This window comes from Passer montanus, unplaced genomic scaffold, assembly GCF_014805655.1.
Source record: "Passer montanus isolate IOZ18808 unplaced genomic scaffold, ASM1480565v1 scaffold89, whole genome shotgun sequence".
Taxonomy (NCBI): Eukaryota; Metazoa; Chordata; class Aves; order Passeriformes; family Passeridae; genus Passer; species Passer montanus.
The window spans coordinates 1515979-1534479 of record NW_024374256.1 but is presented as its reverse complement, the minus strand read 5'-3'; the positions used below and the strand labels follow the sequence as shown (position 1 = coordinate 1534479).

The 18501-nt window shown below is 63.3% G+C and overlaps 1 protein-coding gene across 1 annotated transcript; it reads right to left on the bottom strand.

The window, feature by feature from the left end:
• Nucleotides 1–3617: 3617 nt before the first annotated feature.
• On the bottom strand, nt 3618–16931 carry LIN28A (lin-28 homolog A). Its single transcript, XM_039733684.1, has 6 exons — nt 16527–16931; nt 15548–15733; nt 14326–14423; nt 13383–13561; nt 4820–5004; nt 3618–3916 (listed from the first exon to the last, which is right to left on the bottom strand). Exons 3-6 carry the CDS (start codon nt 14354–14356, stop codon nt 3703–3705), a joined length of 609 nt encoding a protein of 202 aa, XP_039589618.1. The 5' UTR covers nt 14357–14423; nt 15548–15733; nt 16527–16931; the 3' UTR covers nt 3618–3702.
• Nucleotides 16932–18501: the final 1570 nt, after the last annotated feature.

The following is an 18501-nucleotide window of genomic DNA, read 5'->3' as shown; positions in this document are numbered from 1 at the left end:
GAAAAAAAAAAAAACACCCACATTTTACATAGTTGGTACAAAAACAAAAATACAATGAGCAGAAGGGGGGAAACCTGCAGCAGCAGCAGGAGCTGAGGGTGTCTCTGGCAGGAAATGTCTTTGGGAAGTGTGAGTAACTGCTCAGGGGTCACCCTGAGCCCCCCACACACACAGCACCCCGCATCCCCTCCCTCCCACCCCACAAAATTCACGGGTTCCACACCAACGCTTTGGTTGCTAGCAGTAAACATGGATTACATTCTTCCGTCTCCTCGTGGACATTTTTGGGACTCAAGGCTCTCGCCCCAGGGCAGACACCCCCTTGTGAGGGACATCTTTGTTCCATTTCTCATACATTCAGACACTGCCGTGTCACAGACCCTGAGCGTGCCCCATGCTCCCTGTCCCCTCATGCATAGTGCCCCTGGGCAGGGTGGGCCGTGATGCAGCAATTCAGTTAATTATTGTCAGCAGAAGGGAAGAGCCACAACGGCCAGCACAAGGAGATGCCAATCAACCCCATCTCCTCCAGCGTGGCTTCCCAGCACAGATAAAAATCCCTGTTTTCTTAGATCCCAGCACCCCGGGGGAAACCTGAGTGATTCCCTATTGGCTTTGCCCAGGGCAGGGATGGTTACAGAGCTCCCACCTGGCAGCTCCTTGTGGGAGAGCAGATCCATCTCCCTGCTCCATAACCTATTAGATGCTTTGGATATTTTAATTTTTTTTCCTTTTTTTTTTCTTTTTTTCTTTTTTCCTCTTATTTTTTTTGTAAACAATAATCAAGGAGAATACTGAGAGAAAGTGGGAAGGTTTGCAGAGGTATTTACACACACTAGACACCTGACAGAGAAATCACCAAACCATTAAAGTGGGAGCAGGGGGGAAGGTCCTACAGAATTCTTGGGGATAGAGAGGAATGAGGGGGGCAGATACAGAAATTGGGGACAGATACAGGGATGAGGGGCAGAGACAGGAATGAGGGGCAGATACAGGGATGAGGGGGTAGGTACAGGGACAAGGGGGGCAGATAGAGGGATGAGGGGGTAGGTACAGGGATTGGGGGGGTAGGTACAGGAATTGGTGGGGCAGATACAGGAATTGGGGGCAGACACAGGAATGAGGGGGCAGATAGAGGGATTGGGGAACAGATACAGGGACTGGGGGCAGACACAGGAATGAGGGGGCAGGTACAGGGACTGGGGGCAGCAGTTTCCCTGGCACAGCCGAGGTGCTGGGGGGAGGCCCAGAGCCACCCCCCAAGGCTCTATTGCATTTACCCCGTCAGACTAAAGCTGTTTTCCTGAAGCAGTTTTGTACAGATCCTTTGCTAGTCAAAAAATAAAAGCCCTTCCCCCCTCTCCCAAGAAGAGACCACCACCTCACCCTAAACTACTGGAGCAGGGCAGGGAGCTGCTGGGGGCTGCTCTCCATCCCCCTCAACGCCCACGTGCCGGGGGTCTCTGGGCTCCAGCAGCCTCAGTGAACCCCCCAGAGCCCCCCATCCCTGGGGATGGAGTGGGTGCTCCTGTCTGAGCCAGCCCTGCCCCACAGCTAAACCTACTGCTACTAAAAACCAGCAGAAAACGTGCCCACAGCTGGACACCCTCCCTGGGAAGGCTCCAGCCACCCCCTGGGCTGCAGGAGGAGTGTTCATTCCCCAGAACCTGGCAGCCAGAGATTCTCCTAGCCACGGTGAGTCAGCATTTGGGGGAAGACAGGAAGGAGAAAATGATGGAGCACTTCTCCCCTGTCCTGGGAGGCCATGGACAGCCAGCCCTGGGCTCGAGGGTGAGGAAGGGCAGGGACTGAGGGTAACCCTGTCTCCCAACACTCCCTGGTCACTGTCTGCTCTTCCCCTGTCCCCCTGCATGGGGCTGGGACCCCCATCCTGACCCACCAGCCTGCTGGCAGCCTGTGTGCCACCCCAGCCCGTGGGCACGGGGTGCACTGGGGTGTTCCCATCAGCTGAGAGCCAGCAGGGCAGAGAGGCAGAGCACAGGCCTCAGAAGCCACCAGGCTGGCAGAAATTCAGGAGCTGGCACAGGCTCTAGCCCCTGTTTCCTGCCCGTGGCACTGCCTGGCTTCTCCATCCCCACACACGGATCCACAGACCCAAATCCTCCATCAGTGCATGGGGAAGGGAAAGAGACCACTGCAACACAGTTAAAAAGGAAACAAATCCCAAACACACCAAAAAACACTTGAAAAGCTCAACAACACGTCAGCCCACCTAGCAAACATCCAGTGAGGTAGATCTACACTTCCAATACAAACTTCATCATTTCTTTGTGCTGTTAGAAAAAACCCTCCTCTCTGTCCAGCACTGGGCTACAGAGGCATTTTATCCCTGAGATTGCTCGAATACCTGAGAATAAATTGCAGGAATTATGTCCTTTCTCTCCTATTTTTTTTTCTTTTTTTTTCCTTTTTTTTTTCCTTAAAGATTAAAATATACAAAAATACAAAACCAGAATATTTATATTAAAAAAAAAAAAAAGAACAACAAACCCAAAACAAAGACGACAAACAAACCCAAAGATACGTCATTCACGCACGTCCTAGTGCAGCTTTCACTTGGCCTTGGCTTGGGGGGCTCCCGGGAGAAGGGGGGGTCCACCGGGGCCAATAAATAAAGGCAAGGCTTGGGAAGGGCCCTGGGGAGAGGGGACAGCAGCCACTCACCCGGGCCAGCCTTGTCCCCTGTCCCTGGGGAGGCTCAGCCCCAGAGGCAGCGGGCTCTGCAGGTGGGGTGGGCAGGAGGAGCACGGGGTGTCCCCAAGGGGTGTCCCCAGCACAGGGGTGTCCCCCACAGGGGTGTCCCCAACAGGGGGTGTCCCCAGCAGGGGTGTCCCCAGCACAGGGTGTCCCCAGCACACGGGGTGTCCCCAAGGGGTGTCCCCAGCACAGGGGTGTCCCCAGCTCCACCATCCAGAGGCTGGGAGAAGCCTGAGAGGGGAAGAGCTGGCTGCTTAAAGCACCTCGTGCTCTCGGGGCCGGCACTTGGGGAGGATTAGGGGGGAAAAAAAGTGATTTTCCTTTGGCTTTCCATCCCCCAGGTTGCAGCTTGCAGCCCACAAACTGCTGGTGTTACTCCAGCCCTGAGAGAGGATCCACATCCTCCCAGAGCGAGCCCAAACCCGGGCTCTGCTGCTGGCAGCAATGGAGCAGCCTGGAAAAATCACAAATCCTCACACGTCCCGGAAAGTGAGAAGCCCCGAGGAGCAGCGGGAGCCGCGGGACCGGCCCACGGGCGTCTCCCTGTGCTGCACAGCCAGCCTGTCAGCCCTCCCTCAGCCTGACCCGGGCAGGAGCAGATCCCCAGCTCCTCCGGGCTGTGCCAGAGCCCGTGCGGAGCTCGGGGAACACGGAGCCATCAGCTCCTCCCTGGGATGTTGCCCCTCTGCTCCTCCTCCCCAAGACACCACTGCCTGCCTTAACTTAGGAAAAGAATAAAGGTTAATCAAGTGTGGTCGGGGTTTTCAGCAGGAAGAAGCGTGTTGGGTGCTGCCTTCCCCTGGTTTGGGACACCCTGATGCCAACAGGGCTTTTCCCAGCCTGGCCGTGGGGGAAAGGTCTGTGCAGGGACACCAGGTCCCCGCCGCCAGCGCTGCCACCTGCCCTCCCCAGCCCCTGCCCTGCCCCTTGCCTTGCCAAAGCCTTCTCACCCCGGTGGAAGCCGCCTCTCCCCGCCACCCAGCATCATTCCCGGCTCTCGGGGAGGAGGGCCGGGCTGTGCATGTCCTCCTCCTCTCGGAAGTAGGCGGGCTTTCCCTGCGAGCTGGGCGACTGCTGTGCTTTGGCGGGGCAGTTGGCGACCATGTGGCTGATGCTCTGGCAGAAGTGGCACTTCTTGGGCTGCGGTGGCAGCTTGCACTCCTTGGCGTGGTGGTCCAGCCCGCCGCAGTTGTAGCACCTGTGTGAGGGGAGGACGGACAGAATGAGGCGGGAGGATGCTGGGACCATGCCCGGGACCCATCCGGCTCCTCAGCCAGAGCTGGGCTCGGTTTTTGGGGTGGGTGGTGGCCCCAGGGTTGGTCCCTGCAGAGCTCCAGGGGCTCAGTGGTGCTGCTGGTACCCAGGAGATGGCAGCAAACCTCTGCACTGGAGCCACACACAGGGGACAAAACGGGATGTGGGGGGTTCCACCCCTCTGGCTCCATGGGCGTGCTGCTCCTGTGTCTCCAGACCCCACTCCCGGGGTTACACTGCCCCAGGACAGGCAAAGGAACGACTGGCATCCCCAGCTGTCACCGTGTGGGGACAATGCCAGGGGTGGTTTCTCGCAGGGCTGCACCTCTCATGGGTGCCACCCTCACACAGGAGCTGCCGTGTCCATTTTAAATCCTGCATCCATGCAGGACAGCCACAACCCTTTTCTCTTTCCTTTTGCTTCACAATTCCTTTCTGGTTAATTAAAAAAACTGTTTATGAGAGCAGCTGAGTAGGGTGGACAGCATCCACTGGCAAAACTGTGACGGGGCATCCCCAGGCAGCCAGGATGGAGAGGATGGGAGAGGGGGGATGAAGGGCTGGCCAGAAACTTTCCCCGGAACTCCCACCCCGCCATGGTCCGGCTGTTTCCTTCCCACAAGGAAAGGCTTCTCTTGGAGCCAGCAGCCCCAGCGGGGCTCGGGGAGCCTGCCCGGGGTGTCCCTGACCTCTGCCCCTCCTGCTCTTCCCCTCCCAGCCGCATCTGCCGCTCATTAGCACCGCAGGAAGCTGCCTGCCCAGACCAGGGGTCACCGCCCGGCCCCGTGCCCATCCCCGGGGTGCCCGGCAGCCCCCGGTGCCCGCGGGGCTCGGCTCCAGCCCTCACCGGTCTCCTTTGGACCTGCGCTTCTGGAGGCTCTTCCCTTTGGGCCTCCTGTCGCTGCCGATGCAGAAGACGCCCCCGGGGCCGGTCACCCGGATGGACTCCAAGCCTTTGGATGATTTCTTGAAGGTGAACTCGACGGCTTCGCCCTCCTTCAGGCTGCGGAAACCCTCCATGTGGAGCTTGCTCTGGGGGGCACAGGGAGAGGAGGGGGTCAGCACGCAGCTGGGTGTTCTCCAGGCACAGCACAAAGGCCTGCGTGGCACAAGAGCTGAAAATGTCCCCCTCTGACTGTCCCTTGGTTCTGTTTTTTTAATACAAAAGAATCTCGAGGTTTTGCACAGCGATAGGAGCTGGGCTCGTGGCAGGCTCTGTAGCAAGGCTGGCACTGCCGGCCCCCCAGCCCAGCTCAGCTCCAGCCCTTTAACTGCCTGCAATCATTAATTAAGCAGCCATTTGGCACGGGATTATCGCTGCTGGGAGCTTCTCCCATTCCTTCCAGGAACACCACATCGGTTTTCACCACACAATCAAAGCAGGGGAGCCAAGAAAAACCCAGGCTGGGGAGGGGGGGTTGTGAGGTGGCAGGAGAACCCCCCTCCACTTTGAGGGGCTCTATTTCAGCAGAACAAATCCCCAAGGAGCAGAGCTGGGTGAGGCAGGGGGGAATTCTCCCCCCCTGTCCCCTGAGCATCCCGGGGGCAGCAGCTCCAGCTCGGCATCCCCGCAGCTCTGCCAGGCAGCCACAAGGAGCATGAGCAGCGAATTCGGGGGGATTTGCTGGCGGAGGGAGGAGCAGCTCCTGCCGGGGGCATTCCCAACGCCTGCGCGGCTGCAGCACCGCGCTGCATCGCATTTATGAATGGAGCATCTTCCCCATTCATGGCCGGGGGCTCCCGTTCTCCCGTTCTCCCCGCACCCCCCGGGACGTCCCTCCCCGCTCCAAACCTCACCGGGAGCCACGAGCAAACAGCCCGCGTGGAAACAGGGAGGGGAGAAGTGGAGCTGTGGGGTTACAGGAGTGAATTGTTCTTGGCAGGGTCTTGCGGGATGTCCGCGGGCGCGGGAGAAGTGGGAGCAGGGCGGAGCTCGAGGAGCAGCCCTTGAGAGCCCTTTTTCTGCTGCTTTTCCCCTCCCTTTCTGTGCCTGGGGGTCCAGCTCAGTCTGGGACAGACCCCAAGTCACCCCCAGATCCCCTGGGCTGCTGGGCTGGGATCCAGGGACCCTCCTTTGCTCCTGCTGCCTCAAGGGACAGCCAGACCCCGAGCTCCCAAATGACAACAAGGACATGACAGAGTGTCACGGCCACCTGTGCCCACCCAGGGCAGTGCCAGCACCACCAGCCCCTGGCAAACCCCCCCGTGACCAAACACTGCTCCCCAGCACCCACCCAGCTGCCTATGCTGAGCATGCCCCAGGCAGGAGCTCTGTGCCCAAGGCACCAGCACACCCCAGAGGAGCCTCAGCACGTCCCAGAGTGTCTCAGCACACCCCAAAGATGTCTCAGCACACCCCAGAGGAGCCTCAGCACGCCCCAAAGGAGCCTCAGCACGTCCCAGAGTGTCTCAGCACACCCCAGATGTGTCTCAGCACACCCCAAAGGAGCCTCAGCACACCCCAGAGGTGCCTCAGCACACCCCAAAGATGTCTCAGCACACCCCAGAGGAGCCTCAGCACGTCCCAGAGTGTCTCAGCACACCCCAGATGTGTCTCAGCACACCCCAGAGGTGTCTCAGCACACCCCAGAGGTGTCTCAGCACACCCCAGAGGTGTCTCAGCACACCCCAGAGGTGTCTCAGCACCTCAGCTCAGCCACCAGCCTGGCCTGTCCCCAGCCTGAGGTGATTTGGGCAATGGGAGCTGCCCCAAAGGGGGAATGTACCCCATTCCCGCAGCAGCCCGAGGGTTTGGGGTGAGGAGGGGCTGAGCATCACTCCCTGGCACGGGAGGCAGCCCTGGGAGCGGGGCCGAGGCCAGGCACCTCCCGTGGCTCCTCTCAGGGCGTTTACAGCCCCAGCTGGCCCAGCTGTGTTTACACTGCGGGGATGAAAACTCCCAGGCGCTCAGGGCTGGAGCTGAGCCGTGCCAGGGGGTCCCCAGCGCCCGGGCTGGGCCCCCCAGCCCAGCCCCACCTCGGGCACCACCGCCCCTCTGCCAGAGCCCAGCCCCGCGCGCCCTCGGCCCCACTCGGAGGAAGAGGAGGGATGAGGCAGAAGCTGCCACGACACGACGGGGGAAGCGATTTATTTTCCAGGAGCGGGTGAGGATGACAAGCACCCCCAGCCCCCTCCGCCAAAAGGCCAAAGGAAACGCCCCCTCCCCAGGGCAGGGGGGGACAGGGGCTGGGGCGTCCCAGCTCTCCCCCCAGCGCGGCCTTTTGATGTGTGCTGCAGAGTGGCTGGTGGTCCCTGCGCATCCCCCCTGCCCCCTTCCCAAAACACACACATTGCTGGCATTCCTCTGTTATCAGATAGGTAATCAAACTGCAGCCCATTGAATTAGCTGCATACCTCCTGCATCTGAAAGGAAGGGGCCCAGAGCCCCTGTCCCACACCACACACAAAGCCGGAGCCTTCCCAGGCCTCCACACACCCACCCCCCCCCCCCAAAAAATAAAGAGAGGAAGGGGGGGATTGGAGCGAGCCGGGGATGCTGGGGATGGGGGAGCGCAGGGGAGGGCCGGGAGCCACCGGCCAGCGAGAACAAAGGGCCGGCGGCGGCCGCGCTCCCGCTGCCCAAATTCCAGGAGTTCCAGGCCCCGGCGGGGGGAGGAAGGGTGGCCGGCGTGGCCGCGGGCCCTGTGACCCCCTCCAGCCCCGGCTCCCACCGCGCCGTGCCCGCTGCCCGCGGTGCCGGGGGTGGCTCTGGCCCGGGGGGTGCGCGGTGGCCCCGGGCTCGGGGTGACAAAGCGCTGCCGTCCCGAAGGAAGCGTGGCCCGGCCGGGATTTCCTTGTGTCCATCGGGCCCTGGGTTAAGCGGGGGGACAGGGGACAAGGGGCAGAGCTGGCACAGCTTCACCAGCGGCTTCACTCCGGGCACTTTTCCCCACTTTTCCCCACTTTTCCCCACTTTTCCCCACTTTTCCCCACTTTTCCCCACTTTTCCCCACTTTTCCCCACCCTTCCCTTCCCTTCCCTTCCCTTCCCTTCCCTTCCCCGCATCCCACCCCCGGTTATTTAGGGCGGACAAAGCGCAGCCGAGCGCTGCCCACCCCCCCGCACATGGGTGCCTTCATCCCTCCTCTTCCTCCCACCCAAATCCCTCATCGCGGGTGCCGCACGTCCCGCAGCGGTGACACCGCGCGGCGCCCCGAACCCCAGCGCTGCCCCCCGAGCTGCCGGCCCCGGCTCTCCCCGCCCCGCCGGGCTCCGGAGGGGCTCCCGGGGTCACCATTGTCCCCGCGGCCTCCCCAGCGCGACACAAGGGGACGTTTATTCCCAGGCAGCCCCGGCCACTCAATCAAACCATCTTTGTGTCCAGCGGGGCCTGGGGCGGAGCAGCCGCTGCACCTCGGCCCTGCAGAGCCCTTTAAACTGAGATCCCGCGGAAAACCCGGGATGCTGGGCTAAACCCGGCTGCAGGAGCACTGCTGGGAGTGCCCAGCTGTGCCAGGGCTACATCTGAGCGTTTGGGGCAGCCCAGCCCCGCTGCAGGCACTGCCCGTGCCTCAGTTTCCCCCACTCTGCAGAGGAGGGTCAGGAAAGGCAGCCCAGGGGTTGCTGAGCCGCCGGGGGGGCCATGCCCCCATCACTGGGGTGCCCTGCCCGCGGTGACCTCTGGCTCAGCTGGCACCGTGCAGCCCCCCCGACCCTGCAGAGGATGGTGTCCCCAGAGCCACAGTGTCCCTGTCCCTCTGTCACCTCCTCCAAGGCACCAGCCACCCTGTGGGGGTGCAGGGCAGCCCCCAGGGCCCCCCTCAGCCCACCAGGACCCCCAAGGGCCACCCCGGGGGCTCAGCCCAGGGGGTGACAATTGCCCTTTGCCCAATTCTCCACCACGGGTCCCCCCACGGCCACCGGGTGCTGCCCCCCCAGCCCTGGCACAGCAGCTCCCCTCAGCTGGGCACTGCCCGCTGGCAAACACCCCCGGGGCAGACTGGGCAGGGCTGAGCTCTGCCAGCACGGAGCAGCGACCGGGTGCCCAGCCCGGCAGGGAATTGTCCCTTTGCCCTCGCAGCCCGGGCCCGTCCCTGTCCCCAGATCTCGGAGCAGATCTCTCCCCGCTGCCAGAAGCTCCAGGGACGGTGCTGCTGCTGGGTTTTGGCTCAGGAGGGAAGGCTTGGAACCCCCCCCGGTCCCCCCACACCCCCGGGGGATGTGCTGGGCAAAGGGGGTCCGGCCCCAGCCCGGGCTGGTGCTGAGATAAGGAGGGCGATGCCTTTGGAGCCCCCGGGGGGAGCGCAGAGGATTTAACAAAACACCCCCGAGGCTTTCCCCTGCCTCCCTCACCGTCATCTGCAATGTCCCTAAGGACCCCTACCGACCTCAACTAAAATCAAAATAAAGACATTTCCCTGCCAAAGTAACGATGTTTGCTCCCAATTTTCCACCACAACCCAGAAAAATTAAACTCTAGATACCAATTCCGAGGGGAAAAAAAAAAAACCAAACCAAAAAAAACCCCACAAAAACCACAACCCAAAAGGCATCTACCACAGAGTTTAATCCATCAGTTTCCTGTCCTAAATCCTTTTAGCTCCTTTGGTTGTATTTTTTTTTCCCCTCACCAAAACCCTCCCGCACTTCCCAGGGGCAGCTAATTGGGATCAGCGGCTGCGTATTAATTTTGTGCTCCCGTCTGAAAGCAGGAGCACGGCCCGGAGCGGCCGCGCCTCTCCCGGCGATGATTTCAGCTCCATCCCGCTAATTCCTGGGAGTGAGGGGACGGGGAAAAGGGAAGGGCAGAGCTGGAGGTGGGGGCGGCAGGACAGGGCTCCATCCCGGAGCAATCCCATTCATTTGGGCCGTGTTATCCCGGAGACCATTGCAGGGGTTTTCTCTCCCTGGGGCAGGGAGGGGGAGCTGGGGGAAGGGATGTGCCTGCGGCCATCAGTTAATCTTTAGACAGAGACAGGAGGCTTTTTTTGTGTGTGTGTGAGCGTCTTGAGGGAGTTTCAGGGGTGGAATAAAGCCGCTCTCTTTCAGAATTTCCCATCGGGACGCGGCGCGCAAGTGGAGCAATACAATTTAATTCCGGCGGTTATTTTAAAAAAAACAACCCTACAGAATAAACAAAACCAAAGAAATTGCTACTACCCCTCTCCCCACACACACAAAAAAAGCAGAGATTCCAAGGAGCATTTCTCCCCCAGGGGATCTCTGCGGGAGTTCCCCGCTCCTTGCAGGGGGGTTGGACTAAATGACCTTTAAAGGTCCTTTCCAGCCCAAACCAATCTGTGATTCCACGATCTCCTTCTCCCCCGGGGATGTGCACCTCGGGTGCCCCCGGGCTGGGAGTGACTCTGCGGAGCGAACACAGGAAAAGCGAGATGTTCCCGTGTCCCTGGAGATGGAGCATGACGGATTCCCCCTCCCCTCGATGCCCCCAGCCCCGCTGGGATCCTGCCCAGCCCAGGCAAGGCTGGGTCCTGCTCCCTGACAGAGGAACTGTCCCTCGTGCCCTTCTGCACGCTCACCCGTGGAGCTCCCTCCAAACACGATTTTTATTTTTTTTAAGGCCTCACGTCACGCTCACGTGGATGATAATTTATATTATCCTGGCACAGGTGGGTGACAGCCCAGGTGGGCTCAGCCAAACCCGTGTCCAAACGGGTCCAAACTTCCACCCCCGTTATCCCATCCACCCCATCCCATCCCTGCCCGGCATCACGGGGGACAGGAGCCCCTCCCGATGTCCCCAGCGGGTCCCATGCTGCCCGGGGAGTGCCACATCCCAGCCCCAGCAGGCCAAACCCCGGGCACAGCTTTGTGTCCCCACAAGGACACAGGACTGAGGTGCCAGTGACCAAACCCTGCGGGCACGGTGCACAATTTCTTGCTAAAACCACGAGAAGGAACAAAACCACCCAACGAACTGCATTTGTCAAGGATTTAGATCTTCTGGCTGGGAGAAACGCCTGGAAATGCAGAGCCAGGCTGTGGAGAGCAATGATTTCCAGGCAGTGGACATGCTCTTCCCCTCTGCCCCAGCCAGAGCCCAGCCCAAAACCCAGCCCAGCTCTGCTCCTCAGCTCCAACCAGCGGCACCGAGCCTCGATTTTCTCCTTTCCCTCTTTCCATGTTTCCTTCCCAGGCAGCTCCACACTCCTGTGAGTGATGCTCAGAGCCCGGGAGCTGCATCCCGAGCACCTCTGGGGTCTTCACCATCACCACCAGCCCAATTTCTGCCACCTCAAGGCCCCCAGCTCCTCAGGGCTGCTGCTCAGCCCTCGGCCTCCCCGGGACGATCCGCTCTGCTCCCCTCTGCTTCATCCCTCCTGTCTCCTCACAGCCCCCAAATGAATCCATCTCCAGTGTCCAGGGGAGGCATTTGAACCCAAATGCCTCATTTTGAGCTCACAATGCGAGGGAAAGGCAGCCCCAAGGAGCCCTGTTAGTCTCCTGTCCTGCCGAGATTTTAATCTCTTTGTGGTCAGATAAAGGCAGAGGGAGATGGAGACGCGCTCCCTGCAGAGAGGGGCCATTCAGACCTGGTTCCTGTAATAAAGTGATTTAATAGATCTAAAGAGGCCAATTCCCTTCTTTCTCCCACAATTACTTCCTGTGGGTCATCATTCACATATGTAAATGAGGAGGGGAAGGAGCGGGGTTTTGAGGGGCTCTGGAGTGTTAAGCCCCAAAGCTGCTTTGGGGTGCTGGGTGCTGGGCAGGGCACAGCGAGCCCTGAGCCTTGGCCCCGTGGCTTTTGGTGGCTTTTGCTGACTTTTGGTGGCTTTTGGCTGCTTTTGCCCTGGCAGCCCTGCCTCCCTCCCCGGGAGCGGAGCCGACTCGGGCTCTGGGGAAGGGCCGGGGTGTCGGGGTGGGGACAGCACCGGCACAAGGACCCGGCTCCCTGCACGCCACCCCCAAAAGCAGCGAGGCCGCGGTGGGAGCGTGAGCTGTTCCCTCTGCCGGGAGATGCTCTGCGCTGGGAGAGACCCCGGGAGCAGCTCCGGCTGTTTCTGCAGGAGAGCAGAGCCTCTTTGTGCCACGGAGCAGGAGAAACCCGACCCGCATTGAAGAATTCTCCATCAGCCCAAAGCTGCTGCTGGGGCAAAGCCCTTTGCTGCAGCAGGGGAACCCCCCACGCCCCCGGCCCCTCTGCTACCCCAAAATAAGCCGCTTTTCCCGAGTTCCCCGTGCTTCCCAAACGCTGCAACCTCTGGGATCGCACGGCTCCCCCGACCCGAGGAACCGGGGGGCACCGGGAGGCTGCAGGCAGTGGGATGCTCCCGACAGAGACACCCCAGCTAATTCCCTTCCCCTGCAGGAATGCGGGCAGGAGCAATCAGGAAACCAGACTGTCTGGGGGCAATAAAGCCGCAGGAGCGGGGAGGGGGGCTCTCCCCGGGAGCGCTGGGTCCCGCTGTGCCGCATTGACATGCAAAGGCCCATTTGCTCTCCGGAGAACACCAGGATCTGTTTTCCCCCGGCGGATTTGGAGCCCTTGACTCCAAAACCAGCTGTGCCTGGGAGAGCAGCTCCTACCAAGGCGCTTTGCCCGTGCCACAGCCAAGGGAGAAGGGACTAGCATCTCCCCTGGCCATCATTTCATCGCCAGTCCTGCCTGGAGCTCCAGGGCAGGGAGTGAGCGACCCTGGGGAGCCCCTGTTCCAGGAGTTCCTCAGCGCCCAGAGCTCAGCCCTGCGCCCCCAGCCCCCAGGATGGACCCGGTCCGGGGGGCTTTGGACCCGTGAGGAGCAGCAGCCACTGCGGGCGGCTGCTCCGGGGGCTGCCCGGAGCCAGCACCGCGGCGCTGCTCTCGATCAGGGGCACAAACCCCCCGTGTTTGCCCCCAAAACACCCGTGCCCCCTTCGCTCGTGCTCGCTCTGCCCCCCAGCCGCTGTCCCGAGGTGGGGGGCACCACACGAGCCGCGCTGGGCACCGTCCCCAAACCCCTTCCCCAGCCCCCGGGGCATCTCCGGCGGATCCTCCCCCGAGATCCGGGGCGTTCCAGGAACTTCAGCCCCTCATGCACGGCTTCCCCGGCTGCAGGGTCCCCGGCACGCGTGGTCAGACCCGGGCACGGCGCTGTCACTGTCACAGCGACCCGCAGGGACACAAACGCGACGCCTTTGTGCCCCCCGCGAAGGGACAAAGGGCTCGGGCTGAGCTTCCCGGTGCCGGGCTGAGCTCCCGGTGCCGCATCCCGGCCGGGCTCGGGGCTGCCGGGCTCGGGGCTACCGGGGTAGCACGGCCGGTTCCCCGGGTCCCTCCGTGTCCCCGCTGCGGCGCGTCCCGCGGCCACCTGCTCCCCGGCCCCGAGGGGCCACCCGGCCGGCGACGACGGCAAAATGAAATCGGGGTCCCCGCAGAGGAGCCCCGGCGGGCTGGGGCGCAGGGGGGTCCCCACGGCTCCTCCGTGCCCCGAGGGGCTGCCCTGCCCTCCCCGGCCCCCGGGCCGTACCTGGTGCACGAAGACATCGACGGGGGCGTCCAGCGTGGCGCCGCCCTTGGCGGTCATGGAGAGGAAGCCGAAGCCCATGCGGACGTTGAACCACTTACAGATGCCGGAGCCGTGCAGGGGCTGCGACTCGTTCTCGGCCTTGGGCGAGTCTCCGGCCGGCTCCTCGCCCGGCTTCGCACCTGGCGAGAGAGGCACGGAGCCGCTGAGCCGCGGGAGCCCCCGGCCCAGCGCCCCCCGCCAGCACAGGAACCTCCGACCCGGCTCGGGGTGCCAGGCTGAAAACGCCAAAAAAACCCCCAAAGGTGCAAAAAAAAAAAATCAGAGAAGTGAGCTCTGCCTCCACGTGTGCACGGGGAACACCCCAGGGAACGAAGGCAGCTCCTGCCAGCACGACCCAGGCGGTGCGGGGAAGGGGAGCCCTAAATCCGTTTCTCCCTCAAAAACGTTAAAAACGAAAAAAAAAAATTTAAAAAATCCCAGACGCACACACACAAAAAAAACCCCAAAACAAACGAGTAAATAAAAAAATAGCCAAGTAATTTTTCTAAAATCAAAATATTAAAACGAAACTTTTAAAAAGGGAGAAAAACTCCCCCAAAATACCAACCCGAACCCCCCCTGCCCCCAGCAAGCCACGATGGAGAAACTCTCCCTCACCGTCAGCATCCCCCCCTCGCACCGTCCCACCCCCGCTCCAAACACCCCCGGCCCCAAACTTCTGGGGTCATCCTGGGGCTGGAGGGGGGATAAAAACCCCGAGAAACCCCCCCCGAGCCCCCGGCGCTGCCGGGGCAGGGGCGCCCGCCGGGCCCGGCCGCGCTGCCGGGGCCAGCGGGGCTGGGTGGGCCGGGGTCGGGGGGTCCCTGCGCCCCCCGGCCGGGCTCTGCCCTCGTTATTAATAATCGCGGAGCCGAGGCGGGCTGCGACAATAATATAACTTAACCTGCAAACTGCTGGTTGGAAACAGACCCCATCCCGACACTCGCTTGCAAATTCCGAGTTGTGGCTGTTACCGCCTCCTCCCTCCTCCTCCTCGGCCAGCTTTGAGGGTATCAGGCCAGCCAAAAAAAAAAAAAAAAACCAACAAAAAACCCAGCTTAGACCCCGCCGGGAGGGAGCCGGGAGAGGTTTGACTCCATCTTCACTCCAACAATAGGGGTGGGAGGGAGCGGGAGGGTTTTTTCAAAGGCTCCCAAATTCTCGCAGACAATAGCAGCCCCCGCCCCCCCCAGGACCCACCCGCGGGGCCGGGGGGCGCCGGGCCCTGCTCCGCCACCCCGCCCCACGTGATCCTAATTAACCCCCCCGCTAATAGCGACACATTCCGGGAGGGATTTGCAGCGGGGGGGCTCTGCGGGGTGACCCCCCCACGCTCAGGGCACTTCGGGGCGAGGCCACCTGTCAAGGCAGGAGGTGACACCCGGCCGGGGGGGGGGGCGCACGCGGGACCCCCGCACCCCGGGGCAGCCCCCGCGTCCTTTCCCCCCGCGGGTGGAGCCACCTGCGGCCCGGTGGGACGGGGGAACCGGCAGCGCGGCTTCCCGGGACCCCGGGGGCTCCCCGCCGGTGCCCCCAGCCCCACGGCGCGCCCCGGGAGCGGGGCACGGTGCGAGCCGCGGGATGGCCGCCCCCGGGGCCGCGCTGCCCCCCGTGCCGGGGCGGTGTGAGCGGGGCACCGGCGGGCACCGAGCGCTCACCGGGCGCGGCGGGGGGACCGCGGGGGGACCCCCGGGCCGGGCCGGTGCTGGCGGTGAAATCCCGCGTGGGGAATCCCCGCGCGAGGGCTCCGCCGCCCGCGGGGCCGCTGCCGCTGGCCGCGGTGCTGAAACACGGCCCTGTCCAGGGTCCTGGCGCTGCCTTCCTCCCGCTGCCTTCCTCTCCCTCCTCCCGCTCCTCTTCTCCCTCCCGCTGCCCTTCCTCTCCCTCCTCCCGCTCCTCGTTGCCCCTTCCCCACAGAGCCGAGCAGCCCCCTGGACCCCACAGGAGGATGGCAAAGGGGGAGGAAGATGAGGAAGAGGAGGGTTTTTCACTGCGCAGGCACCCGAGTGAGTGCCGGGAGCGCCCCAGCCCGCCGGGACTCGGCCCGGGTGGATCCGTGCCCCACACAGACAGGGTGGGAGGTGCCACCAGTGCCCCCCGCGCGGTGTCACAGCGTGTCCCCTCACCTTCACCCCGCTCTCAGCGGGCACAAGCCGGGCCGGGAGGACGCTCAGCCGATCCCCAGAGCCCAGGGCAGGGCCTGGCCGCTGCTTCCTGTGGGATCCCCGCTGCCATCCCTGGCCAGGCTCTGGCAGCCGCAGAATTCCCAGTCCGGGACGGGGCTGGTGGAGGGGACGGGGCTGGTGGCAGTCCTGGCAAGAAAGAAACCGCCGTGCCTGTCCCTGGTCCATCCCTCTCTCTGCTGGCACTCACAGCGGCCCGGGGCCATCCCGGGACTATCCCGGGAAAATCCCGGCAGCAGGAGCGCGTCTGGCCCCCTCTCCTGGCTGCAGGGGCTGCACATCCCTCCTCGTTTTCCTCTCGGCTGTGGGATAACTGGGGCAGGAGGGGAGGAAACAACCCCCCATCCCCACTCATCCCTCTCCCATCCCGCTCCTGCCCGGCTCTCCCGGTCCCGCCGGGATGTGGGGAGGGCGCAGGCTGCACGGTGTGAAGGATCTGCAGAGGAACGAGCCCTTTCCTGCCTTCTCCACCACGAATCCACCAGAAAACACCCCCCAGCCTCCCCCTGCAGGCCTGTCACGGACAGGGCTGACAGCAGCGGCCCCAGAGCATTTTCCTGTAACTATTTGGAGGCAGCAGCGACTCCCTGAGCACCCGCCGGGTTCTGCCCGGCCTCGGTGCCTTCCCAGCCCCGTCCCCGCTCAGGGCACTGCCACCCTGCCCGTGCCACCTTCCCCGCAGCACGCCGGGCCCGTGGCACATTTCTGTGTGCGCTGTGTTTGTTTTCGGCTCCTGTTGAGCGGCGAGCGCGGAAGGGAAGGGACGGGGACTCCTTCCTGTTCTTTCAGAGCCGGTGGCTGTGCCCTGCTCGGCTTCAAGGGGAGAGCCGGCAAAGCGGCCGCTTTCACCAATAATGGCTTCATTAGATTGAAAGAAGTGGACAGTGACCTCAGTGAAATGGACTTTGTGACCCCTGCTGACCTCTGGCCCCGGCTCTGACAGCCTGTAAATCTTCCCCCCGGCACGGCCGGGGCGAGGGCAGCAGCTCTGCGAGCCCGGTGCCGGCGCTGCTGTCCCCGGGCCGGACCCGCCGAGCTGCCCCGGGGCTCCACCGGGCGTGACCCGGCAGGATGAGCCCTGGAGATGGGCACGAGATTCACAGCGCTGGCAGAGATGGGCACCGGTGTCCCCAGGGCGCTGCAAGCCCCTCCAGGGTCCTGAAGGGCCGTGGAAAAATGATCTTATCTGAGCTGAGGCTCCAGCGCCACCTCCCAGCGCTGCCACTGTCACCACTCTCAAAATTCGCAGCTCAAAAGCAGCCTCCGAGCTCCTGCCAAGGAAAACTGATCCCTCTCCCTGCCCGCCCCGCAGGCACAGCCCCGCTGGCCGCACACAGACACACAAACCTCCTCCGAGCCTCTCCGAGCCCACCTCCACCCCCTCCTGCGGGCACAGACCCGTCCCTCCAGCCCCCCACGCCTCCTTCCCCACCCACCCAGCCCGGTGGCCACTGCCCCGTCCTGCCAGCCCATCTGCTGGTGGGGAAACTGAGGCACGAGTAAGGCTGGCATTTCCCCCTCCGTGGACCAGCCCAGGGCTGGCAGAGTGTCCCTCACACCCCCCTCCCTCCTCCCCACCCTTCCACGCTCGCCGCTGACCTTTGGCTACCAAGCGATCAATAAAGGAGCCACGGAGCTGCTCCTCCCCTCCCCGGTCCCCGCACCCCCTGCTCGCCCCGTGCCTCCAGCGGGACTGAGGGGTGTCCCGGGGCTGGGGGGACACCGGCACAGGCGTGCTCCTCAGCAGGCAGCGCCTCCCCAGCCCTCCAAAATTCTCCCCAGCGGCTTCTTTGCAGCTGGGGGTGCCCCAGAGCTCTGGGGATGGAACGTGGCCATGCTGCTCCATCCTGCTCCATCCTGCTCCATCCTTCCCCGTGCTGCTCCATCCTGCTCCGTGCCCAGCTGGGCTCCCTGGGCACTGGCACCCGGCAGGGGAGGGTGAGGAGGGTGAGGAGGGCTAGGAAGGTGAGGAGGGCTCCTGAGGGTGAGGAGGGTGAGGAGGGCTCCTGCGGGTGCCCCGTGGGGCTGTGCCCGGGGCCAGGCTCCCCCGGCAGGGCAGGGGGCAGATCCAGCCCTGTCCCCTGGCCTGCAGGGATGGGCTGTGCCCAAATTCGGCAGCTCCCGCCGATGGGAGCCCCGGGGCAGCGGCTGATCGATCGCTCAGAGCGGGCATCGATCAGCGCCTCAGCCCATGCATATTCCTGCTCCCTGATAGAGGGGAATCGACAGCTGAAGGATATTCCTCAGAGGCTGCAGACCCCCCCAGAGCAGAGCTCACACGTCTTGCCCCTTAAATTCCCCCAGCCCTGTTCAGACCTCACTCCCCCAACAGCAAACCCAGGAATGGGGGAGAAAACTGTTTTGGGGGAGCCAGGAGGGCGCAGCAGCATATTGAGGACAGGCAGAGCCTCTCCTCCAGCAGCTGGATCTCACCTCCCAATGCATCGGCCTCTCCTGCATCTTCCTCCTCTCGCTGGTGGCCTGGCAAACAGGGTCCTCGTCTTTCCTGGGGGCTGCAGAACCCCCTTCACAGCCCAGCTGCCAAGGACGCTGGGCTGGCTGATCCCTGCCGAGCCCTCCTTGCCCCCGAGCAGCAGCGGCGGCTGCCCCGGGGCTGAGGGCTGGAACGGCACCGCAGCTGTGGCCAGAGCAGGGGGACACGAGCCTGTCCCTGGGGTCCCGCCGGGACGGGGACAGGCACCCAGTGTCCCCCGCGGGAGGGGACACGGCTCACAGAGGGGTCCTTTGCCTTTTTTCCTTTTCCTTTTCCGCTCCGGCCCTCCCGTTCCCCCCGTCGGGAGGGACGATGACCGCGGGGCGCCCCTGCAGCCCGGGGGGACTCGGGGCGCTGCGGGGCTCCCCCGGCCCCGTCTCCGTGCCGAGCCCGGCCCCGCCCG